This window comes from Filicampus tigris, chromosome 1, assembly GCF_054856515.1.
Source record: "Filicampus tigris isolate MCC_2025a chromosome 1, RoL_Ftig_1.0, whole genome shotgun sequence".
Classification (NCBI taxonomy): domain Eukaryota; kingdom Metazoa; phylum Chordata; class Actinopteri; order Syngnathiformes; family Syngnathidae; genus Filicampus; species Filicampus tigris.
The window spans coordinates 13,162,501-13,188,743 of NC_141217.1; the positions used below are offsets into that span (position 1 = coordinate 13,162,501).

The window sequence follows — 26,243 nt, forward strand, 5'->3', positions numbered from 1 at the left end:
GACGGCTCGCGGCGGCCGTTTACCTGGTACCTTGACCGTGGTCCTGAGCAGGTCAATCTCTTTACCGTGGACGTTCTGCATGTAGTCCTGCAAGGGATTACAAAAAAAAAAAACAACCACATTGACCCTTCAATTTGTATTTCATTGCCCAGTGCTGTAAATGTAACCAAAAAACACAGGCGACTCTGATCAGTGGCTGGAGGAAGGGGCAAACAAAGACGCGTTAATCCCTTTAGATTGGCTCAAGTGGACTACAGACTCAAAACAGGACTGATGCCCCTCGTCGTGGGACCTGCTCTGATGTAGGGCACTTCTTAAATCCACCCTCACATCTCATTGAGGAGGGTGGGCAATATGGGTGGCGCGACTGCTGTCGGATTCAACACTTGCATGCTGACCGAATGTTTTGTTCACATTCACATTAACGTTTTTATGCTCTCAGACTTATTTCCGCAGCGTTCTCCAAGATCATCAATCGAACCACTTCTAACTTGTGTCCACGCGCACGCGATTCTGTATCGCTTTGACTGCTTTAAACCTTTAATCCTCACACGCGCACTTCCTTTCTTGTTGGGGCTGACAAAAGGCCAATTCAAAGCCAAGTGCTCTTGATGGCGTCTTAACAAGCCACTGGAGAGCCATCGAGCCGGCGGCCCACTGGGTAAAGCCTGAGCACACAGGCACACCGAGACGCACACACACACACACACACACATTCTTCCAACAGATTGACCGAGGTAATTGAGTCTCCATTTGCATGGGGGTACTTTCATCATCGGCCCAGTTGTCCTCTCATTGCGCGCCGTCCGGGACGTACGTGTATCGACTGAACGCATCCACAGCAGGTGGCCACAGTGTATGGAAGTTGAAAAATGTGCGCGTACACGTGCACGCCAAGGAGTGCTGACGCAGATGAAAGCATGAATCCATACATAGTGGGAGTGACGAAGACGTCACAAAAGAGACGAGATGAATTTGTTCGAGAAATAAAATACAGTTCTGTTAGAGAATATTGCTTGTGTGATGTTGAAAGAAACATGTCAGGGGGTGCTACAGGTGAGGATCAAGAGCTCTTGAAACCGAGCACAACAAACACCCCGTCGCCACGCTGGCTGTTGCTTGGTGACTCCGAAATACAAAAACGGCAATAGTTGGTTGACAGTTTCCTGGCCAATAAGGCGGCGTTATTTCCATCCACTTAATTAGCGACATTAATGTGATTTCGTTGCACATAGTAAGGCAATTAGCAGCGCTGATTGAGTTTCATCCGATTAGCCTCTGCAAACATGCTAATTGACGGCGAGCTGCTCAGGAAAACCAGTGTTTTTGTGCTGGAGGCGTTTTGCGTGTGCCCATGTGTTAAGTGATGACTTTTCGCACTAATTTACTGCATCGGCTGTTCTCATCGCTGATGGATGCGCGAGCTCCGCTCGAGTGTGTCAGAAGAACGCGCCAGAAGGAATCAAACCCACAACCTCAGGGTGCCGCCACTCAGCTCCCGGGGCTTCACCTTCACTTAAGGGGTGTGTGACTCCATAGTTCCGTCGCAGGGGTAGTAACTAAATGGCCACTACTGATGCCGACGGTTGAAACGTGTCAAGCGAGTGTGAGAGGACGTGTTACAAATGAGAAATCCGCAGTGATGTGCATATGGAAGTGTGCACAACGGAGGGGGCAGCAATTCACAAAGGCATTTTTAATAATCTGATCATCAAGAAAGAGATGATGAATAATAACACTGTACAAACGACACCTCTACAGTGTGTGTGTGCGTGCCTTACATGGAGACTGGGATGGTAGGTGAGCAGCCCGTTGTCGCACAGCGTCACATACTTTTTCTTCCACTCCTTGTTGAGGGACTTGCCGCTCCTTTTCAGCAGCATACCCTGCAAACAAGCACATACTTGGCGTAAAAGCAGAACATGATGTGTATGTGACTCATGAGCATGCACCGTGTGGACAAAAGATGTCAGCACGTGTCCGAAACTAGAGCAGATAACCCGGGAGGAAGCGTGTCCGAGAACACAGTGCTAGCGCGCAATTTGCTCGGATTCGTTGTGAGCCGCATATCTTTGTGAGTAGTCGTGATTTTCCTTTTTTTTATCATTTGTCCAGCTCCAAATTTGCTTTACTTGCATAAAGTAAACACGATATATAGACACTGAAATTCACATTTACAACGTGCTGATTTAAAACAAGATTGCAAAAATCTTCGCGGCGTGTAGGACGCATACTGCATGACACATGTAGAGTACGGTACAATCCAAAGCCTAGTGAGTCGGTCTCGTGTTTTTCAGTCCAGAGACGACGCTACAATCAAAAATGGCCACTAACGAGTCTGAGCGCATTTAGTGCCATAATCACGCAATTGTCGGTCTCCGTGTACACGAGTGCCTTAACGAGCTTACGACATTTGCCGGCGTCATTTAATTGTCTGACTTTTTCCCCTCTTCAGGCTTGTTAACGTCGCCGCTCCTCTGTCCGCCGCTCCTACGCACATCAGCCGCGGCTGACTGAGCAGCGAGGCCGGGCCACCGCCGCCCACACTTCATTTGTGCTCCGTTCATTAGGTGAGAGAGCACGAAGGTCGCGTAGATGGCGGGGAGAAAGGCATGGCGAGGGGAGGAGTGACGGGGGGGGTAATGGGAGGCGGCGGCAGCGGATAAAACTGTCCACTGATTAGCAATTAAAGCCGCGCTGCCACGCGTGTCACTCCACTGGACCTCAACAACATTAACACGCCGACACAGGATATTAATAGAGTCCAGCCGTAAAGGGAGGGGGCACGCGGTGGCAACACCCAAAGAAGGAGGAGACGAATGAGGGTAGAAGCACACCGGGCGCTGCTCTCAACGCTCAGCTTTGATTAAGACAACCAGCGTTTGAGGGAAGAGGTTGAAATGAATTGAATTGAGACGAGCAGTGGCTGAGGGACAAAAGAGCAGCAGGCCCGCGGTGACCGAACATTTGCAGTGAAATAAAAGGAGAAACACGACATCATCACACAACAGTGCAGTCATTCATTGCAAACAAATGTAAGAGATGCCGTCGGGTCCTCGTTAGCTGCGTGCTAAGATGTGAAATCAGTTGATAAAGTGTGATCTTACAAAAAGCCGCAAATCCTTTTTTGGGGGTTGGGGCATTTATATTCGGCTTGATTTGAGTCTGAACGACACAAACGACACAATTTAGGCAAGATGGATCCAAAACAAATGGAGTGGGGATTGCTATGTCAATTGCTACTTTGTGGATGCCTGCAAAAACTCACTTTAAATGGCTGGATGTTGTTTTTTTTTCAGTGTATGTCCCAATTTGTACATTGTTATCAGAACAACCCTTGCAAATAGGTCAGAGCCGCGCGCTGATAAGTGGACAATAGGATCTTATTTGCCCGAGTGTCAATTGTGCCAATTTCGCGAGGCGTTTTTGTTCCCTCTGAGGCACTGCGATGTTTCCACATGTTTCTAGTGGTCCCGCTGGCTCAAAATGAAGAGCAAGTAGAATGAGGTTCCCTGTGGTGCACAAAACTCAATCTGATGAGCCAAAAGTGCTTGCAGTCGGGCCACTGATGCTTTATGAACACGAAAGCTACTTTTCAACACAGCCACTGTAGAGATTAAGTCAACACTTTAAAAGGGAAGTCGACCCCCCCAAAATATGAACAATAATATGTTCTATGCACCTCTACTCTAAACACGGCATTCTGATGAATATTGCATTTGTGGAATATGAGTTAAGCAGCAAAATCCAGCCGTTTTTATCTATCTCAGGCGGCAGCCATTTCGTCACTTGCTGTCGACTGAAAATGACATCACAGTTGCTCGGGTAACGACCAATCACGGCTCAGCTTCAGAAAACAGGTCGTTTGATTGGTCGTTACCCGAGCCCTGAGTGACTGTGATGTCATTTTCAGTTGACAGAAGTCACAAAATGGCCGCCCCCTGAGATGGACAAAAACTTTTACTGCTTAACTCATATTCCACAGACACAGTATCACGCATCAGAATGCCATGTTTAGACTCTATGGGGGCGCATAGAACATATTCTTGTAAAGAAAATGTTGGGGTTGAGTTACTCTTTAAAGAAACTGCGATATTGCACTGGAGTTTACTAAGTGACTCTATTTGAATCGGAGAAACTTGTCAGTACATCTTTCTTCGTAATCATTAAACTCCAAAAGGTTTCCAATAACTCGCTAACATTTACACGGCATTCTTCTGATTGGAGCACCTGATGAGGCAAAGGAAGGTTTCTACCTAAACAGAATTGACTACCAGATATAATTCCACCCCCCCCCCCCCCCCCCTCCTCTTTCCCAAGCTCAAGGGGATCAGCGAGGGGACCAGTTTTGAAGACGCGGACGACAGAGCTGCTGAGGATCCCGGAAGAATACGTGAAGGCTTGACAGAGAAGGCTGGGAAAGTATGCTCGACTCCAGGGTGATCACTTTGAAGGGGAAAAACTTGTAGTCTGAATTTGAAAGACTTCGTAACACCAGTCCTGGAACTTTTCCGATACACCTCATACACACATTCTTTAACTTTTAGTAACGTGTGTGGCAAAAAAGTCAGAATGTGTCCAAAATTGGAGTGACCCGGGGGCGGGCGCTACTGCGAACATTCCTCACCTCACGTTGGGTCTGTCTGAAAGACTTTTTGGGACAGGAGACATCAGCGGATTAATTTGAGTCATCCGTTCCTATGCCTGACATGCGATCACTTTGCATGAGGGTGAGGCTAACTGCACGCTGATGGCTAATATGTTTCATTATGTGCGTCTGCAGGCTCGGTGACACACGCGGCGCAATTCGCCTTCAGGAGCGAGCCGGCTGTCGTGACGGCACACAAGGTCTCTGTGTGGCGAAATAAATATGGCCTCAGATATACTCACTTGGCACTTCCCCGCCCTGTGAGGTATTGTGGCCTAGTGCTTAGGAAAAGGTCGATAGCTGGGGGGCTGGTGGGGGAGGCCAGGTTGATGGGGAGATGATGTCATTAGTTAACCATCCCAAAAATGTCCAAAGGCGCTGGCGAGCGTCACAGTTAAGATCAGGTAGAGGAAGCTGGACTGTGAATAAAGACTGAAAAGAAGTAGTGCTTAGGAAAGGTCGCTTGTTGACGGGAAACTGAGAGATGAGGTCATTCATTAGATGACACATCAGGCTCGTACCTGAGGGTCTTGCAGCACTCACGTGTCAGACAAAGATGTTGAATAGGCCTACGCTACGTTCCAGAAAACTGGGAAGTCACAAATGTGGTGTTCAAAGTTGTACTCCCAGAATCGGGTCTAAAATATCAATCCTGCAGTTCTGCAGTAGTTTAACATCATACCAATATCAGTGCACACGTAGATGCGGAATAAAAAAATATTCATTGATTATACGAGAGAATAGGGCTGCACAATCGTATATCGAAAAAATATCGTCTATCACAATAATGCCGTGTACAATATGCGTATCACAAAGACGTGAAATAAGTTTCATATGGAATTGTATGCAATTTTAAATGCCATCTAATACAAGAACAGTATGTAGGGGCATTACTAGCAATAAATACATTTAAAAAATACACTGTAAGTATATATACATATAGACATAGACAGACAGATACATACTTTATGCATGAGCTGATCTCATTCATGTATGATTATCATCAGGGAGATAATACACATCATAATCACTCCTCTATCACTGATGGATATGAGTTATGACATATCTTAGTCTATGTGCGTCAAACTAGACTTACTGAATAACTTTCACTTTTATTGAAGAGAGTAATCATTAGATCAGTGTTTTACAACCTGTGGAGCCAAGTCACCTATTTTATGTATAATTAAAAAAAAAAAATGAAAAGAAAAACAAAAACAAAAAAAAACTCATGGAAAATCACCAAACAAAAATAATAAAAAAGATTCTTCAGGAGACCAATTAGAATCTCTTCAACGACCAGTCCCAAGCACATAATTTGTTAAGCGGGATTGTTTATTATTTTTTTTCTTCTTCACTCTACCAAGCCAAGTAAGCAGAACAACCACCAAGCCTCTTTTGTGTGAAGCAGTAAAAGAACTTTTCTGGTCTGCTATAAACTAATAGAGTATTTAATCCCTCCATCACCCCCTATGTTCCTCACACAATGGACGGTCCCGGGTGCGATCCAAACGGAGATACAGGGGGCGCTCAATCGGCGAGACAGAGGACGACACGCTTTCCACGGAACGGACAGATCTCTGAGGGGCCGCAGCCCTTTTGTTCATGGAAATCCCACAAGAGCAGGAAGCTAAATTGGAGGTGTCACCCTTAGACAGCAGACTCGGGTGGGGTGACAGTGGGTGGGAGGGAAGGTGGACGCTGCCTCCTCTATCGCGCCGGCCATCGCAGCTCATCCATCACGCTCTCAGACAGCGCGTGTGTGGTCGTACCGAGATTGCAGGCGGCGTGGCCAAATGGTCACGATGGCCGATATGTGATCAACAAAACGCCTCGCTGGATCAAACTTTTACAAACTTTGTACATTTTTGGCAATTGGATTGTGCTAAAAAGAGATTGTGAGGATGAAAATAAAGTTGACTATGGGTCACTTCCTCCAAAGGACAAGGTTAGTAACCAAGGAAATTGGCTATCTGGGTAATGAATGACAAACCCAAACGCTCACTACAGCAGTTAGTTGGTTTTAGTGTATTAACAGACATAAAACACAAAGTCCCTCAGGCCAACAACGGTGATCATGCGACAAGCCCGTGGCAAACAAAAACTGGAGATGAGGCGTAATGAGTATGTTCTTTGATTGACGCCTGTGTGCCATGTTTTAATTATTCCTCCGACTAAAATGGGAGCGACGCCCCTTGCAAAATCTCATTTGCAGGGGTGAGTGTGCGTGACAAAAATGTCATCATGGCCAAAATGGCTCCGAGCAGTGACAACCTTTCACAGGGAAATGATATTTTTCGTATCCGGCGAAACGCGGATAGTGTCACCCTCGTTAAAGTCTTGATAGCAGGTCTTTAATATTCACCGTCTTAATTAGGGCCACAGTTAATTTCATTAAATTCTTTGGCTGCTAAATGAAGCAGATTATGAGACATCTTTTATTGCCAAGCGTGAAATTACAGCCTGCAAGCCGCCAATGGCGGCCCAAACTAATGAATTACAGGGTAAATAACATCCGAATTAACCATGCAATTTAACTCCTGACAAAGCAGCAGGCGCCGAGAGGGGACGAGCACACTTGTCAAAACCAGCCAGCCTCGGACCCGTCTGCAACGCGGAGAGCCAATTACTCACAGCCTCCTCACAGGAAGGAGCGCTGTCCCATGTCAGGAAGTGTGCTGCCGTGTAAACTATTATCTCAGGAACAGTGGGCGGGGTCTTTTTTTTTTTTTTGGTCAGTATTTTGTTTTTGCACGTTCTTCGTGGAGTGCCAGGTTTGTTGTGGCAAACACTGCTTTTGTGCATGGCACAAACCTAAGGCACTGACTTTATATCTACAGCCCCCTCTCTTTCTGTCAGCATTCTCTTCATCAGCCATCATTCATATTCATCCATTACTGCAAGGCGCACGCAGGCGTGCATGCAACTTAACGTTGACTGACACCAGTTTGCTTTTTTCATCATGCTGCGATCTGCTCCTGTCACTATGATTTCAGGTAATCATGTTGACCAGCCCTTTCAGAGTTCACGGGACTTCTGCAACTTCATTTTTGGGAAATGCTAATTACATAACATTACACACTACATTGTTGTTTACACGTCATATTTTCCAAAATTGCCATATGATTTTTCAAACGTGATAGAGGTACATTACACTTAGCATATTGAACAATAGTCTCTTATTGTATCATGCCTACATATGAACATCCAAGATAATCCATCCATTATCCGAACCGCTCATCCTCATGAGGGTCGTGGGCGTGCTGGAGCCTATCCCAGCTGTCTACAGGCATATGTGGGGTACACCCTGAATTGGTTGCCAGCCAATCGCAGGGCACACAGAGACCAACAAACATCCGCACTCACAATCATACCTAGGAACAATTTAGAGTGTTCAATCAACCCGCCATGCATGTTTTTGGAATGTGGGAGGAAACCGGAGGACTCGGAGAAAACCCACGCAGGCACGGGGAGAACATGCAAACTCCACACAGAAAGGCCAGGGCCGGATTCGAACCACCGACCACTGCACTGAGAGGCGGACGCGCTAACCAGTCGATCACCGTGCCGCCCATCCAAGATGATAATATTGAAAATTAAGATGATAGTCATGCACATTTTCCACAATCGCGCTTGCATGTATAGCTCAGGACAACCAACCACATACCTACTTCAAAGTTTGCCATTGATCATCAGCTAAAGCCAACCAATGGCAATCATCTGACAGAGGGAGAGAGGGAGCGAGAGAAAGACATGCGCGCACGCGCACACACACACAGACGTAGAAGCACACATGCGAGAGAACCAATTTCCGTGATGTGCCAGCGAGACACAGCTGTGCGCCGTCAACCCATAGAAACACAGAGTATACGGTTCACATACAGTATATTGTGTTTTACAACTATACATAACCATATTTATAATTACACCTGAACCAGTGGATGAAATAGTGAAGCTTGTGGTAAAAATGAACCAGCAGTCCACGCCTCGCTGGTCCACTAAGATGAATGGGAGCAAGTCTCACCGTTCAATATATTCACACTTTCTTCATCATAATTGCCTACGTACTTTTTCGGTAGCAAACTGTGTGTTCCTTGACTGACACTTACTTTTTGTGAATTAAAAAAAAGTGATACAATGCCACATATTGTAGGGGCTGCCTGGCTGGCACAGTTCACATCACTGGAAGTCCAAAGTTTACATTTCCCAAAGTGCGGGGCTAAGTGGCCAACTGTTATTTTTTGCGATGGTCCCGTCCAAGTTGGGTTCGGAAGCATCTGTGCCCTGTGCGGCAGGCCTTAACACAAAAGCTATGTCATGAGTCTATCCACAAATGTATGGACTATTGATATAAAACAACACACACACATTGACACAGTTAACTCATTCACATACACGCAAACCATCACTTATGTTGTTGCAGCATAAAATTATTTATCGTTAGTGGCAATACAATTCGGATTGTTTACTGCTGACCTTAATGTTGATGGCTGCCAGTAGGTAAAAAAAAACAAAAAAAAACCCTGCACTTTCCACAAACTCTTGGATTGATAGTTTGCTCTTTTTGGGGGGGAGACATTCAAACCCCCCAAATTCTTCATAAAACAGTGATAGATTGTGTTTTCCATGAAAAAAATGGGGTTTGACTATTCCTTTATGCCGATACCAAGTATCGATACGTTGACGAAGTATGGCATTACTTTTGATGACTTATGTTACCTTTTGCACGTTCTATAACTTGCTTATGGAACATTTGAGGTCCTTGAAGTTGAGCTTTGTGAATGGAGTTTTATTGCTTGCACTCCTGTGTATCAGGAACAGTTATTCCAGTTAAATGTCAAATGGCACTTAAGTTCAAACTTTGGAAACACATGCCTCAGTTTTTTTAAACATATATTTTTATAATATTTAAGTATCCCAAGACGTATCGGATCGCCACCCAAGTATCGGGATCCGCACCGGATCAGGACAAAAAAGTGTCTCGTCCCCGCCCTAGTTTGCGCCATAGCATATTGATACCCTTTTGTATTGGAGCTGTGACTAATTTCTTTCCGGGGATTAGTTAGTCAGTTAGGTTTTTTTTTAATTCCATTGATTTGATATCATTTGAAAAACATTCTGGCTCCCATGTTTTACAATAGTTATGTCAATTTGTGTCTGTGTGACCGTGGCATGCAGTTTCCGTACAACTTCCGTTCTGTTCTGTTTGAGTAGAATCCTGGCATGACTGGTCAAAATGTTCTGCTTATTTGACAGCTACAGTACCAATGGCTGCCTCAGGCTCCTTTTTTTTTCTTTTTCTTTCTTTCGCATGTACTTGCCGTATGAGTTTGCTGGTCCGTCATTAGTTCCTAGGACTCGTCGGTAAACTGCCTAACAGGGACTTGAGTGAGCTGTTCGCCTTCTCTGCGCCAATTAGTGGCTAATTAGCGAAGTGGAGCAGATGTGGAGGAGTAAACAAAGCTGGATGCATCCGCTGCAGTCCAGAAAAAAATGATTCCAAGGTTTATTATTCAGTGGGACATTTCATTCACCATTAGGTCTGGAGAAACTCGCATCGGAAGAACATTTCATTACATCGCTACGCATAATTTTGCCAACATTTGAAGGAAAACAGCAATAGTAAGGACTTTATAAGTCCGTTTTTCTCTACTTGTTATTCGGAGTTGAACATATGACCGCACTGTGGCTGAAGGAAGCCATGATAGGGTGACTAAAACAACCATATCCACTAGTATTTATTGTACGATGGATAAATGTGCATGTTTCAAAAAGGCAAGTGTGTAAACATAATACGTGCGCAGGACCAATTAGGTCAGACTGTTCTTGTTACTGTGACCCAACCATTGCAGTGGGTATTTTTAATGAGCGTGCTTCTCACAAAAACGCTCTCCTTTAAGAAGAGGCGGGCTGAACCGGCATCACCTCGAGTGGCCCAGAGTCGCTCTAATGAGATCACGAGTGCCCACCAAATGGCACACAGGTAAGCTCTCTGGAGTTCAAACCCCCACAAACACTCAATCCGTCGTCCAACTGATTTCCCCTTTAATCTTTATGACTGACAGCTCCTGCGAGGGTTCAAAATCGAGCCGTTTCATTTGGTGAAGGCGCAACAGGACACGGGGAAGAGAAACATAGATTATAACATCAAGAGGGCACTTTCATTCCCATGTGAAAATGACACCTAACACACACACACGCGAGCAGTGAGACGTTTTACACTTGGCGAGAGCTCAACTATTGTCGTCAGATAATGAAGATGCCTCTTCAAAACAATGCCGCTCCAACTGCTCTCAAGCTAAACGACTGCCACCCAAAAATCTGGACTCCGCCCTCTGCGATGCATTTACATCACAGGTTTTGAAAAGGACGATGGGAACGCCATCCCGAGGCAATTACTGATGCCTCTGCGGCGGCCTCGCCTGCTCTCTCTCCCGGTGAGACGGCCCCTAATCAGAGATGCAATTTGTTCATTAAGAGATTACAAACGAGGCTGCGGCGCCGACACGAGGGTCATGATTAGCGCTCGCTAATTGCCTGATATGCTTGTCGCGAGGAGAGCCCGCCGCTGCTGCGACACGTTGGCCGCAAATTAAGAGCCAATTCCGACGCTTCCCTCGCTGTCGCAGCAGGTTGCTCGCCCTCCCCTTCCTCTCGGTCCTTTCTTCCTTGAAAACGCTACCGCGCCCGCCAAAGCGCTCAGCTGCAGATGAGAGGGCGAATGCAAAGGAAGCAGCTTGAAGTACTGCGCGATGGCGTGAAGTGGGCGATCAAGTGGGGGAACAGAGGGAGGGGAGGCACGAGTCTCCTAATGATGCGCTTGGAGGACCCAGGAGAGCTTGGTGCTCTAATTGATGTCAAGTGTGTGATTTCACTCTTAATGAAGAGCGAGCAGACAGGAACTCTTTCTTACCTGTTTGATGGGAATGGCTCGCCCGCTGCCAATGCTGTCGGCGCGGGCCTCCAGACCTTTCTTATCCTTGTCCGTCTCGCTGGTCTTCCTTGACTGTGGAAGAGAGGCAGGCTGATCACTGGCACTCACAATGATGTTATCGAGAAGCCTCAAGCGCACGTTGACGCAAACTGACGGTGAAGAGGTTGGAGCGGCGCTTGGACTGCTTGCGGACGGGCGTGGGCGTATTGGTGCTCTGCGGGACATCGATGCGCAGCTCCTTCTGGCTCGTACTCGGCGTGGATGGCACCGATGACGAGTAATCACTCAAACTACCTCCACCATTACTTGTCTAAAACAACAAGACATGCAGGAAGGGTAACAAGTTAGTTTGGTAATAGCGTTCCGGCAGGGGACTTGAAGCCCCGTTCCACAAAGCAATATGGTGTGATTTAGTTAAGTTTGTTGTTTATGTCCAAACTATCCACCCACACTATGACAGATTTAGACTGCTTTGTGAACAATATTTGAGAGAAATGGTGATATTGCGCATGTGGAAAACGGTTTTGACTTTTGAGTTCATTTCATCAAAAATGGGAGCAAATCAAGTGTTGCGTTTATTTTTTTGTTGAGTGTTTAACACCACGGTATTTCCATTTATGTCATCAATGTTGATTTTGTGAACGCACTACAATTAAAGCTGAAAGTCTACACTTCAGTCACCATTTTGTTTTCTCAAATCCAAATACGTCTTGGTTGCAATAACGGAGTAATATCCGGAAAGTGAGGCGCTACCTGGCGTCCGGCGGCCCCACTGACCTGGTTGACCTGGACGTTGGACACCTGCGTGGTACAGATGGACGAGTGACTCGGGGAGTTTGGGAGCGATTTGCAAGGACCTATGGACAGCTGCTGCTTCTTCCGAGTGGCAACGATCTTCTGGGCAACTGCAATGCAAAACGTCGAGATACAGTAGTAAACAAAGGTTTGACCAAGGAGATGACAATCTATCAGATTAGAGCTCTTAAAGTAAAGAGAGTCAAATTCAGCAGCAAAGACTTGCAAATAAAAAGTTAATATTTCTAATTTAACACCTTTAACAAAAAGAGAACAGAGGTAGAACATGCCGAACACGCAAGAATGCTGCACAAGCCTGCTTGAAAGGAGATGCGAGAGTTCAGACTTCACTGAGCGTCTTATGTCTGATCCAATAAACACAGACTACTCGATTGTTTTAATTGAACTCGTTAAAGTTGGTTGATGAGGAGCCCATCGTAAACATTTACCTCCCGGTGATATAGGGCGAGCTAAGGGCAGCCACCGAGAGAACAAGTTTCACTTGAGATTATGACTTGTGTGTGACACAAAATGCTTCCTGCAATCCTCATCTTTCCTCGGCACGCCGCGTTCTCCGCGTCTCTTCGATCATGATTGAGAACTGAGACAAAGAGCAAGAAACTGTCGCCATAAAGTGACACGATAAATTAGGTTTTGACATTTGCCTCGCCGTTGAATTACAATGGCGACATGGTTCAAACTTAGACAGGTGGAAAGAAAAGAATATCTTATTTGATTGGAATTACTGCACACACAATGGTTAGGCAGCAGCCAGCAGGAGGTAGTCTATGTGTTAAGAAGTTATTATAAAGGATGCGCGAAATATTTAAACCGCACATTTAATTTAATAATTTAATTAACAATTTATCTTTGTCCATCAAACCCTGGTGTGAGAGGCGACCGCTTGCTTTTATATCAGCGCTCTTATCAGATTTATGGCAGAACATCACAAAGAGGTGGTGGTGCTGGTGTCGCTGAGTCTGCAATCTGTAAAATCAAACTGTGACAGGAGACATTTGAAGCCGAAAAATCTGATATTCTATGTGCACTCTTAGAAAGCTGAAGTTTGGGCACCATCCCCCAAAACCATGCGCAGCACCAGTACAATTCAAAGGTACAAATGAATCATAAACAACTACAATGGAATTGGGTAATCAAAAGTATAACACTCATTTGTGAAGCTTTGTGAAGAGGCATTTGTATATCGGGGAGAAGCTTCATGAACACAATAGTGGCATAAATAGTACGATTAAATTCATTCCTAAAATCCACACAGAAGCGGAATCGGCCTCAATTAATCTGAAACAAACAAACATACAAACAAAAAATCAAGTCTGCTGCTTTAAGCCTAGAGGGAAGGCAAGGGCTAACGATGCATTCATGATTATCACTTTTCTTATGAAGCGAAGTTTGTATTGTATTTTTGTACTTTACATTGAACACACACAAAGACATTCTATTACAAACACAAGGCGTAAAACTTTACTTTTGTTTCCATGGTCTACTTCTGCTAATAGCACGTGCGTAGCCTGCAGGTGAAGTGAACGTGTGTATGTGTTGCACTGGATGAACATTAGCGAGTGCTCATCTCAGCTTGTTAGAGAGTGCGAACGATGTGCTCGGCTTCCACACTCTGACAGATGAGAAAGAAGCCACAGACGCGTGCGAGTGTGCGCGCCCGCGTGCGCGCACGCGTGTGTGCATTTGGGGCTCATGTCGCCGTAATTAGGCTAATTAAAATAGCACGCTGATGGACGAGGACCACAGCGTAGTCAACCTCGACCCTGCCCCCTCCTTCCCTCACACAGAGGTCACTTGTCCCAACTGGACGAGGCTTCACTTCTCATTACATGTCTAACGCGCACGCGTACTCGCATCGCGTGGGTCAAGCGTGCAGTCACAAACTAAAACAAATAAGCCAGCCTGTGCTCATTCAAAAACCATTAGAGAAAAGAAAACAAATATCATTAAAATAGGACACCATGCTCCCTTCGCGGAGGTTGCCATGGCAACAAGTCAGATAAAATTTGGGAAATACTTTCATTCAATTTCAATGTATTGATCTGCAACTTCAAGACATGGACACCCAAGCAGGTGACCATGTTATCTAACATGGGCGAGCAATTCTAATCTAGTTGTCAACGTTCCCCCTTTTGGTTTAAACTGGACATGAGCCAAATGCATGGGGCACATTCACACAACTTCAACACAAAGATCTGAACAAAATCATAACGTGTATTCACAAATAATCACTTTCTGGCATTAATCGGTAGAGGGGAATTTTTTCTCTCCTTTTCTTGAAGTGGAAGTCAACCCAAACATATTTTTTTCCAAGAATATGTTCTATGCAAGCCCACTAGTTGAAACAAAGCATGCTGGTAAATAGTGCGTTTGTGGAATATGAGTTAATCCACCTGTTTTTAGCCATCTCTGGAGGCGCCCATTTTGTCACTTCTGTCGACTGAAAATGACATCACAACTGCTCAGGGCTCAGGTAACAACCAATCATGGCTGACATGTTTCACGATTGGTTGTTTGTTGAAGTGACAAAATGGCCGCCGCCAGAGATGGCTAAATACGTGTGGATTTTGCTGCTCAACTCATATTGCACGAACACAATATTAATCAGAATGCCGTGTTTCCACTAGTGGGCCTGCTGGGAACATATTCTTGAAAAAAAAAAAAAAAAAAAAAAATTGTTTATGTTGATTTCCACTTTCAAGCTTTTTTTTAATTTTTATTTTCTAACATTGCTAACTAATTGAGTTAAAATTCTGTACTTGCAGTTGCAGGTAAATTATTTATCCTTGGTTTGATATTAGCCACTTGATGGATTTTTAATACATGCAGTGTGCAGGGGGACGAGCGCGCATAGAAATGAATAGATCGACAGCTGGACCACCAAGTAGTTAATCTACTAGTGAAAACGATCCCACATGCACTTTCTTCCTCACGTAAGCCCAGCCTAGTATTACTCTTAGAAGCATAAAGAAAACTGTAACTTCCTTGTGAATGTAAACATGATAGGTTTAGTGAGGATCAGGATTGTTTGATTTCTAAAAGTATGGACGCTGTGCATCCGGGCCATGGAATAGTAGCCATGTCTGGACCTTGGTAACTGTGGGCGTGTCTGTCCTTTAATGCGTCTGTGTTTTATGAATCCTTCCGGGGAAGGCTCTCTTCTGCAGTGCCCCCTCCTTGCCTTGCTCCCCTCGCTATGATAAAACTTAATTGCTGTTCGGTTAGAGCTAAATAGCTGAGCGGGTCAATTTCCCCCCTAATTGACGGGCGATTAAGAGTTGGCGAATGTGCAGCAGGGGAATGTGACCTTCCCAGAAGACCGGACTCTGCCATCTGAGATTCTCACCATCCTGGAAGACGCGCTCCACATTGAGGCCGTAGGTGGCACAGGTTTCGTAGTAGGTGCAGCGCTTCAGGTCGTTGGACAGTTTTCTGGCCCGGCTGTCGTCAATCACCCTCGGGTTGGATGAGCTGATGGCATCTGAGGAAAACACCTTTTATATCAGTGAATGGATTCAAACCCAAAAATGCATTTCAGATATATGTGATTAAAGCAAATAATGAAACACCAACGTCAACCTTTTGTTTATTCAACACCTACGTCAGGCTTTTCACTTTACATGCTGCACAACTTGTTATTTGGTGCCATCTGCTGGCTCAAAGTGAAAGTGAGCGCAGAGTCAAAGCGGCACAGTGGTCCGACGGCACTTATACTTCAACACGACCGACTGCACAAGACGTTCTCTACCAATACGACTGAACATCAGGAGATACACAATATTGAAAATCATTAAAACTCTTCAATGTAATAAAAAGTTTGAAAAAAAGTAACACAACTACTTTAATAATAATACATTTAATTGTGTATATTGTGTGAATTTTCACATTTGTTGCAAAGATAATGTAAATAGCTGATTCTTTTCATTCATTTTCACTAATAGACAAATACAATGCATTTTTTCCCTATTTAAGAAGTTCCCAATTGTCTTCCTTTCCTTTAAAAATGGGGGGTGGGGGCAAGTTATTTTTCTCCCTCCCCCAAATTTGTGTTTTTCTATAAACTTATGTCGGGTTTTTTTTCTTTTCTGTAAAGAACTAAATTCAGCAAGCAAACAAAAATTACAGCTCACTTACAACAACATTCACTTGTAACACTTGAAATTATTCCGATTTGGAGGGTTGGTTCTGTGTCATACAAATGAGCCACTGCTCATGCACTATGGAGAAATGCTGAGTACGGATTTTATTAGCATGACGACATGGGGCAGGCATAAAGCGGCGCAACTTAAGCAAGCGACTTCTGAGTCTGAAGTGAAATGAGAGCGGCCATAAAGGTACATAAGAATAAAACTAATTTTCATTAGTGGATTCAAACTTTATCACCAATCAATCTACCAATCACATTTCACAATTAGTTTGTGAATCCGTGCTGTGGTGCATGCAGCATACACAAATAGACCACTACCCCAACGACAATTTGGGAGTATGGTGGTTAGACTCCGTTCAAAAACTGATTCTCGCCCAGCCTAGTTCTAAGTCATGGGCGCAGGAACTCGGTGTGGGCACAGTTTTAGGACAAACTGCAAAATCACATTTTGTCAAAATTCCGAATGGCATGAGCAATACCTTGGTCGATTTTTCGGTTTTGTGTTGCAGGCGAATATTTCAGGAACAAGCTTCAGCTGAAGTAGGGGGAAAAAAAATGCTTTGCAGTTGTATTTGGTGGCAGAGTGCTATTTGTGGTTGGCGATTATATTCATTTCATCTGAGAATATTTATTAAATATACATTTAAATATTTTATTTGGAATTTTCATTTATTATTCGAATAAACTGAGTCACGATCTTGATCAAGGAACTAATTAATCTGGTAGATCAAGATGCCACAATATACTGTATGGCTGCCATAAATGTGACTACATTAAGCCTCCACTAGGTGGCAACAGTGTATCTGGAAAAAAAACTGTTAGAGCACATCTGTATGTATATGCGTGTGCATGCGCGTGTGTGTTAGGGTCAGACCTTGCGTGCCAACTAAGACCAGTGGCAGGTCGGCAGCGTTCCTGTAGTTGGCAAGCCGGTTGAAGTAGTGATAAACTGTCTGGAAGCTGATCTCATCCTCCAGACTGAAGACAAAGATGACTGCATCAACCCACAAAGCGAACTGCAGATGGAAATAAATCCATTAGGAGAGGGAACCAATGTGACTCATCACATAGGGGACAGATTACACAAACAGACTCCTTCACCTTGACAAAGTCAAGTCGTCAGCGCTTGTTATGCATGCATTCAGTACTCACCTGTGCCTCCGGGGGGCCCCCTTCATCCCTGATGAGCAGCAGGTGACTCTGCCCATCAACCACCATCTCCTTCTTAAAGCGACCACCTACAGAAAGCATAACTCGCATTACATGACGTGACTAGACGTCTGTTGAGACAACTGGACTATTATAGAAACTATTTCAGATGGAATGATACTATTGGAGGGATGAAATTGGATGTATGCGACCTAATTGGGAAATGCTCTGATGTCGATGAGGGATCATGAATGCTGAATTACATCTCTGAGAAGTTATTAAATAAGGAAAGACGATTTCCATCACCATTGATGGATGATTGATGATAATGAGAAGGGACCAAGAGCAAACTAAGATAAAGATTGTATCAGCTAGGCGAGTTGAGCTTGGGGTTCAGTGTTTTTGATTGTATTCTAGGATAGTTTGCATTTAAAGTGGAAATCAACCCAAACATATTTTTTTCAAGAATATGTTCGCAGCAGGCCCACTAGTTGAAACAAGGCATTCTGACAAATATTGCGTTTGTGGAATAAGAGTTAATCCACCCCTTTTTAGCTCAGCTTCAGAAAACAGGTGAGCCGTGATTGGTCATTACCTGAGCCATGAGCAACTGTGATGTCATTTTCAGTCGACAGAAGTGACAAAATGGCCGCCCCGAGAGATGGCTAAAAAAGGGTGGATTAACTCTAATTCCACAAACGCAATATTTATCAGGATGCCTTGTTGCAACTAGTGGGCTTGCATAGAACATATTCTTGAAAAAAATATGTTTGGGTTGACTTTGACCTCATTAAGAACCAATGATGCGATTTAATTGAATCCAAGCTGTGTTCGCCAGGCTGCTGCAAGCGTCTGGGAGTGATAAACATGAGAGGAAGGTGAAGAAGAGGATAGTTACCTGCATCCACGTCAGCTAGTAATACCGAGAAGCAAGAAGAAGACAGAGAGGAGAAAAAAAAAACACAGAAGAAGGGTGAAGAGAGCAAATCTTTGGCCTTAATGCCACCGGTAGGCTGGCAGGTAAGAGATCACAGCCAAGTGCTTGCAAGTCATGCATTCAAGTGAAAACTCCCGAATTGTCATCTGACACCTTTTAACACCGAGATGTCATGCGTTTCCATTTGTGTGCGGTGAATTTAGAAATGTGTGATGGCTTCCATGTGCAACTTGTTTGCACACACTTGGTGGTTAAAGACGTTCAATCAGCTGCGTGCGCCGCTTGGCCGTGCTACGTCTCTGTCGGGATAATGCTTTTGTGTCTGAGCGTCCGTGAACACACCACAGAGCCAAGCTGCTACTGCTTTGACGGGTTGTGCAGCCTCAGAATAGTTCTGGTTAGCGGCTTTGTGGCGCTGTGGTTGCTGTGCTGTTCCCAAGCCACCGTCTCAGCTCTGAATCAATCGGCATGGGAATCAAGACTACGGCATATTTTTAGGCTCCAGGAATTTGAAAACAACACAGAAACTTCTTTTGGCCTGAAGCAGCCAGTCAGTTTTCAACCAGCACGCTCACAAATAAGAACATCAAACAATTTTATCAGAGCTGGTACTGAAAAGTAAAGAGCAACCCCCCAAAAATAGGGTGATGCTCCCCCTTCTTGCACTAATAAGACACTGAAGGTAGACTAACAGAATGACACACTTTCAACGCACGGGATGCCAACAGGTCGACCAGAGTAACGTTGTACAAACTAAAAGCCAGAACTATGAACATTTGCTGAAAATTGACGAGCATTACTTTCACTATATTCATCTGTTCCGCTTTGATTCAACATTTTTGCACCATTCTACAAGGTAAAGAAGTCCAAGACGAAAAGCTACTGCAGATGCAGATAAACAGGGAGGTGCAGATTGTGTGCTTGTTTTTTTATTTTATTTATTTATTTTTTTTAACCCTGCGGAGGAGTACGGAGAAAACTGGAAGTGGCGGTCAGAAACGGGAAAGTTTGCACCAAAATATCCCCAAGTTTTGGCAAGCCTGTGATGCATGCTCTCATCGAAAGAAAAAGAAAAAAAGCTATTGGTTAAAAAAAGAAACTTCATCAGAAGGTTTGACTTCCAGCTGACATCTCATGAATGTGCAACACTCCAATCTAAGTATTATTAACAAAACAACTGGAAGGCTTTTTGAAGGCGGAGCAACAATTGACTGGAGGTGAATATCATAAAACAACTCGTCTTGTTAGGGCTGTGCAATTAATCGAAATTCAATTACAATTACACTCGACAATTACAAATTGGCATAATTGTAAAAAAACGATTATTAATATTCATTTATACACAATTGTTTACACAAGGAAATCATACTTGAATTTATACATTTGCACCTTTTTTTAAATTTTATAATAACTATGAATTTTGTTTGGTCCAAAAGGAACTTATTTACAATTTATTTGTCTTTACATTTTTTACTAGGAGTGTAACGGTATACGTGGGTGTATTAATACGTTTCAGTATGGCATGTTCGGTTTGCGTACCGTTTCTGATCTGTTTTTATTATTAGCGTAAGCTAACGCACGGGCGCTATTGACTGTTACACGCGGGGGAGGAGGGTGGCGGCACAAAAGAGAGAGCCAGAAAAGAGCCAGAGCCCGTACACCGCGGTCTCCTGTTTGGGAGCATTCTGGCTTTCCTGATGGGGAAACGTGCGTGGATAAGTCACAAAGTTGTGTGCCGACAATGCTACATGAGATTGGCGGCTATGTTGCAGGTAGCACGTCTAACATAATAACAAATATCCAATTTTGAGTGTTTCTTAGACGAGGACGCAAGCAGTCTTTTTAGCCAAAAATGTCAAACTTTAAAAGCGAGATTTATCATATTCTAGCATCTTCCGGGAACACGCCGTCAGACGTAGTTAAATTATCATGTTTTTATTAATCCAACTGGCTACTGTGGGCCGCAGCCGACGCAACAATACAACAGTACAACAGTCGTTTCTTTCAAAATTACAAAAACTGTTTCTCTTCTTAGTTATCCGCTCCTCCTCTCGCTCGCTGTACGATGCATTCATGAGCCTCGGAAACATCACAACTCAGCAAAACACAAATCCGACCACAACACAGATAACCCAATTCGTTACAATATGCTGTTGAACATTCAAAGATTTCAATGCCTAAAAAGTGTATAGAATTTCATAAAGCCTTTTTAAAGTCACCGTATTTTTTTCATTATAAAAAGAGTTTTAATATAGTTTGCAATAATTGTAAATGTAAGTGTATGTATTCTTTCCATCACAAAAATTGTCCTGTAATGACATCTTGTCTGTAACTTGAATACTTAGGTGTGTCATAGGCTGTTGCTGCTGAGTGTTTAAAGATTTCAGTGTCTTAATAATTTACAAAATTAAGAGATATTTATTGTTAGTGTATTTGTATTCTGGTGTAATTTCTTAGAATATCACCCGAATGGTTCGCTTTTATAAATTTTTCACCAAAAAAAAAGTGCAGTTTACGTGTCATCTTTGCAAAATAAACATATCAAAAATAAGAAAAAAATCCGTTTTTTTTGTACCGAAAATATACCGAACCTAAGTTTCCAAAAAAACCAAACCGAACCGAAACGTGATTTAGCGTACCGTTACACCCCTAGAAAATACGGTACCTTAAACACCGGTAACACTTTTTTCCTCCCCAAACAATGTGTTGAATTAACGTTCCAACAGGTTTTTGTCAGAAGAAAAAAAACATGTCGGGCATTACAAGCACTCTTCTACGGACAAAAAACACAATTCTTGGTGAACACTCCGTTGCGACTCCATAGGTTATCACATCTTCAATTTTTGCATGCAATCTGTTTTGGAAAAAGATTTCGTCCTCCAAGCCTCCAACTGAATTACGCAAGTGACCGATATAAAGATTCAGTATGAGCGCGGACTCGGCAAGTTTCATTGGTCAGATGTGACGCGGCTATGGCTACATCTGTTAGCGGCATGTAGCTCATCCATAACTCAACCACGTCACACTTATAGCCGCAGGGATGAAAGCATTGAGGAAAAAAATAGTCTGGAAATTACAGTACTTGTTATCTCTTTGTACCTTCGGGTGACTCCTCCTGGACGTACGTTCCTGTCAGGTACCTGTGGACCAACGCCGACTTCCCACTGGCCAGGTTACCCACAATGCCCTGTAGGGAGAGCGCACCTTTTCAATGAAGAGGGAACGTCATAGATTTGGATGCAGAACAGACTGTCGGTGTGTCAGGGAACTCACCACTTTGAGTTCTGGGACAGAGCGACTTAGAGTCCACTCCTGGCTGTTCACAAATGCATCTGAATGAGAGAGAGAGGAAAAGAAAATGTGTCGAGCATTTTGACCAGTCAATTCATCACGTTGTATCAAACATAGCGTCCATTTTTAATTGTCAGTTGACAAGCAAATGGATGGACGTCATCAGTGACATTTTTGGGAATTTTGGAATCATTCCATGGGAAATTAACAGGAATTCATGGTAACTTACAAGAACAAACGTGAATTTACTGAACTGAAGTTTGGCTCTTAATTGAAAACTTCAATATAATTGGGAAAAATACATTTATGCACTCCTGACTAAAACAAGCAGATTTCAAGGAAAATAGTTGAACATCTATTATTATTTCTCAATCAAATGCACATAACTTCACGGTTTACTAGACGGCTATTGAGACCACACCCAATATACATTGCACTGTGCATTCCTCTACCACGTGCACAAATGATTTCTACAATATATATACTATGTCAAACAGAGGCTCTTTTCATTTAACATGTTGAATGGGACTTTGTTGGTATTTTTGGATTGGCGTGCATTTTTGTTCACATTTGAGAAGGCTGGGTCAGGGGAAGAGCAGCGTAACGCGTAATGAGCAAAATAACTCAACATACACGTTTCGAATTTGAGAATATATTGTATTGGTGTCAAAACAAAATGTTGATATTTACGCTTGCATCTGATACTTTTCCCAAAATTCCCCATTGAACTAATAATCTAACTAAATGAGAATTTACTGCAAATTTTCCACCTCTTTGGAATTCTAGCGAAGCATCGGTGCATGTGCATTAAAAGTAGGCCAGTAGGCCACACCCCTTCAGACCTTCTCACTAATTCATTCGCTGCAATCTGCGATAGCGCCGATGTGCTAAAAGCCCTCCAGGTACTGCAGAAGCTCGGCCGGCTTGCACTCTCATCTGACCATTCCAGGAAATATCTAGAACATGCATTGACCTACAAATATCCATCATTTATGGAGTGCTGCACCCCAAGATGCTTCTACGGGTCAAACTTATAACGGTACACTAAACCGTTGCTATTCGTGGGGGATAGGGCCAAAGACCTGCCCTGAGTAATTGATGCCATCACCCTCTTTTTTTTTTTTAATTAAATGCCTATAGCAACAGTTTAAATAGTTATTAGTCAGAGCTTTGGTGCATTGTGAGGGCATTACAGAAAGAGCACGACAATATGTGAGGATAGGTTTCCATAGCAAAAAATAAATAAAATAAAAAAAAAAACTGAAAAGGTGAATTCATGAATAGTGAATCGTGAATAGACTGGTTCAATTTATTGGTAGCTTTTATTCATCTTGAATGTGGAGAAACAAAAATAATCCTATTTTCTGCTGCCAATGACTTCACTGAATTTACATTGATTACAAACTAATCAACTTTAACAGTCCGATTAAGGTGTTTACATGCATTTTAAATGTCCAGCTTCAATAAATTTCATACAATACTTGGACTTTCTTGATTGCATGAATACGCAATGACTAGGAGTGTACATCTCTCCAATAAAAGCGGATTCGACACGCATCTCGATACATGGGGTGCGATACGATTCAAGGTCGGATTGATCTCAAAAAGTGATGCAATTCCATTCGGTTGTATTCAATGGGATTCTGATTTCATTCGATATGGTACGCCTCAGTTTGAGATGGTATGATTCAGTGAGTTTCTTGTTGTCATTCCACACACATATGAATCAACGTGTCCGTACTGTAAATGTGGCATTTCCTTCAAAGATATATCTCGCCAAGAACTTTCGTTACGTTTCTCGACATATTTTAGAGTTGAACGATTTGATTCTGTTCGATTCGATGCATTCGCATCTTCTAATTCAAAAACGATTTTCCGATTCAAATCGGGGTATTTTTGCTACATGCCTAGCAATGACTGTAGCCAAATTTCCGCACTTACAGCATTATCAGTCTGGACGGAATCCAGGAGAATCCAAACACACAGGAGGACATTGTAGAGGTTTTCCACAGATGCCCGCCTGTGTGAAAGCTCGCTGACAGGCAGGATGTTGATTCAGCTGTTTCCTGTTTTTAGCGCCAGTTGCATTGGTGTGTACTCATTTTAGCAACATAAGACATCAAGCATATTTTTTTCCACAATTTTAATCAGCACTTGACTGACTTCAAGCTTATTCTAAAGGTTCTCCCGACATACCTGTACCTGCACACGCGCACAGAAAACACCTCTTGAACGGCAGTTCCTCTCCTCAGGGCAGGGTGTGCATTGTACGCTAACTGTCATCTTACAAATGAAGACAACGCTGCCTCATCAGTCATGTGCATTATCATACCAGCTCAGCCTTTGCCATTCACAATCATCCACCTACATCTAAAGCCTGGTAAACTCAACAATTCTTAACATCTGGACCCTTTTTTTTTTTAAAGTGGAAATCAACCAAAACATATTTTTTTCTAGAATACGTTCTATGCAGGCCCACTAGTTGAAACACGGCATACTGATTAATATTGCATTTGTAGAATATGAGTTAAGCAGCAAAATCCACCGCTTTTCAGCCATCTCAGGGGCGGCCATTTTGTCACTTCTGTCGACTGGAAATGACATCACAACTACTCAGGGCTCAGGTAACGAGCAACCACGGCTCAGCTTCAAATAACAGGTCAGTCGTGATTGGTCGTTACCTAAGCCCTGAGTAGTTGTGATGTCATTTTCAGTCGACAGAAGGGACAAAATGGCCGCCCCCAGAGATGGCTAAAACGAGTGGATTAATTCTTATTCCACAAATGCAAAATTAATCGGAATGCCTTGTTTCAATTAGTGGGCTTGCAGAGAACATATTCTTGAAAAATATGTTTGGATTGACTTCCACTTTAAATGTGAGCGACCCCACACGCATCAACAAACAAATCATGACGTGTGTTGTTACAGCTCTTTCAGTGCGTGGTGGATTGAAAAGGTCAAGAGCAACACAGCACTCCAGGGCTGCTCAATTAAGCGATTTTGAACCGTAACCAAATTTTCTGGAAAAAAAGATGTTAAAAACATTCAAATCGGCACGTTCGATTTTGTTATTTTTGGTGTATCTAAGCCACCGTAGTTTCCTCTGCATTTCCGCTTCCTTCCACGAGCGCGCAGTCCGAAACAACGGCAACATCCATGGCTATACCGGCGATTCTGCTATTTGCTCAGGCAAGTGAGCGTTTAGTGAATAAATCAGGCAAAAATAGATCTGTAGTGTAGTGTGTGCCCCGCATGTACAATACAACCCGTGAGCAAGTGTCTGAAAGCTGTCCCTTTTTTTCCTCCTCTACAACGGACCTCTGGTCCAGTCGGACAATGCATCCGTACTTAAGCTTGACAGTGCATAGTATTATTGAGTGACAGTTTTGCACTAATCATTGATTTATGTTTAAGTAAGACCAGGGAGAAAGGTGAAAGGCTCGTCACTAGCTGGTTGGCAAAATGACTTGCTGTTTGGTTTACAGGCTTGACTGTCTACCTTCTCTCATGTTGATGATTTCGTTTCAGATGGTATATGCACTTTCTTCTTTCATTATTGGTTTGATTAAGAACAGATCTGAAATCTATTGTGTAAGTAAAATGCTGTTAATCCCAATGGATTGTTGGATGTGTATTAAGTTAAATTGACAGGCATTTTGATTTCAAAGAAAGAAATTTTAAGTTTAAATAAAAGACAATCAAAATACTTCATTTTTCATTAATTTTATTTTACAAAGAAATCGTAATCATAAAATCGGGTTTGAGAGAAAATAATCAGGATTTTCTTATTAGGCAAAATCGAACAGCCCTACAGGACACACTTAACGTTCTCTCCACCGACAATCAAGAGCCCCGTTATCCAACCCAGGAGACTGTCATGGTACAGAGTACGGCTCGGAGATATATCCCAAAATTCATATCATGGTTGAAATTTAAGACATGAGTCCCACTAAAAAGCAATTGGGAGCACTCACTGGGATGTCAAGAAACAGCTCCTATGCATAAATACTTTGGCAAATAAACTGGCTGACCTACATATCATGCCGACACTGAACAGATCCACCCCCCACCAGCTTTGCACGCACACAGCTGGCACCATGCTAGCAGTTTTAATTTCATGCTAAATCAAACCAAGTCCCCGTGACACCAGCTAACTTCTAACTGGTTCACTATTCAAATGACACTAAGGAAGTGAAGCAATGACATGTTTATATTGTGGCCTTTTTTGTTCAACCTCAGTTCTTAGCTACTCAAGGGCGTATGCACGTCAAGGGAGAGTGATCGCGTCTCCTGACGGATTTGAGCCTTATATACAGTTAAGAGC

The 26,243-nt window shown here is 43.3% G+C and overlaps 1 protein-coding gene across 4 annotated transcripts in view; it reads right to left on the bottom strand.

Annotated features, from left to right (window-relative positions):
- Positions 1–26,243, bottom strand: part of agap1 (ArfGAP with GTPase domain, ankyrin repeat and PH domain 1) — a 70,741-nt gene that overhangs the window by 25,327 nt on the left and 19,171 nt on the right. For 2 of the 4 annotated variants that reach the window (XM_086030335.1, XM_086030187.1), the window contains 11 exons: positions 21,902–21,960; positions 21,728–21,815; positions 18,590–18,604; positions 17,695–17,780; positions 17,417–17,558; positions 15,742–15,876; positions 12,357–12,484; positions 11,734–11,889; positions 11,559–11,651; positions 1,782–1,886; positions 1–87 (listed from right to left, as the gene is read on the bottom strand). The exon at positions 1–87 is cut by the window's left edge and continues 82 nt beyond it. In XM_086030335.1, the coding sequence (XP_085886461.1) occupies positions 1–87; positions 1,782–1,886; positions 11,559–11,651; positions 11,734–11,889; positions 12,357–12,484; positions 15,742–15,876; positions 17,417–17,558; positions 17,695–17,780; positions 18,590–18,604; positions 21,728–21,815; positions 21,902–21,960 (1,094 nt within the window). The remainder of the gene's footprint in view (positions 88–1,781; positions 1,887–11,558; positions 11,652–11,733; positions 11,890–12,356; positions 12,485–15,741; positions 15,877–17,416; positions 17,559–17,694; positions 17,781–18,589; positions 18,605–21,727; positions 21,816–21,901; positions 21,961–26,243) is intronic. The other 2 variants (XM_086030420.1, XM_086030257.1) reach the window with 1 other exon arrangement.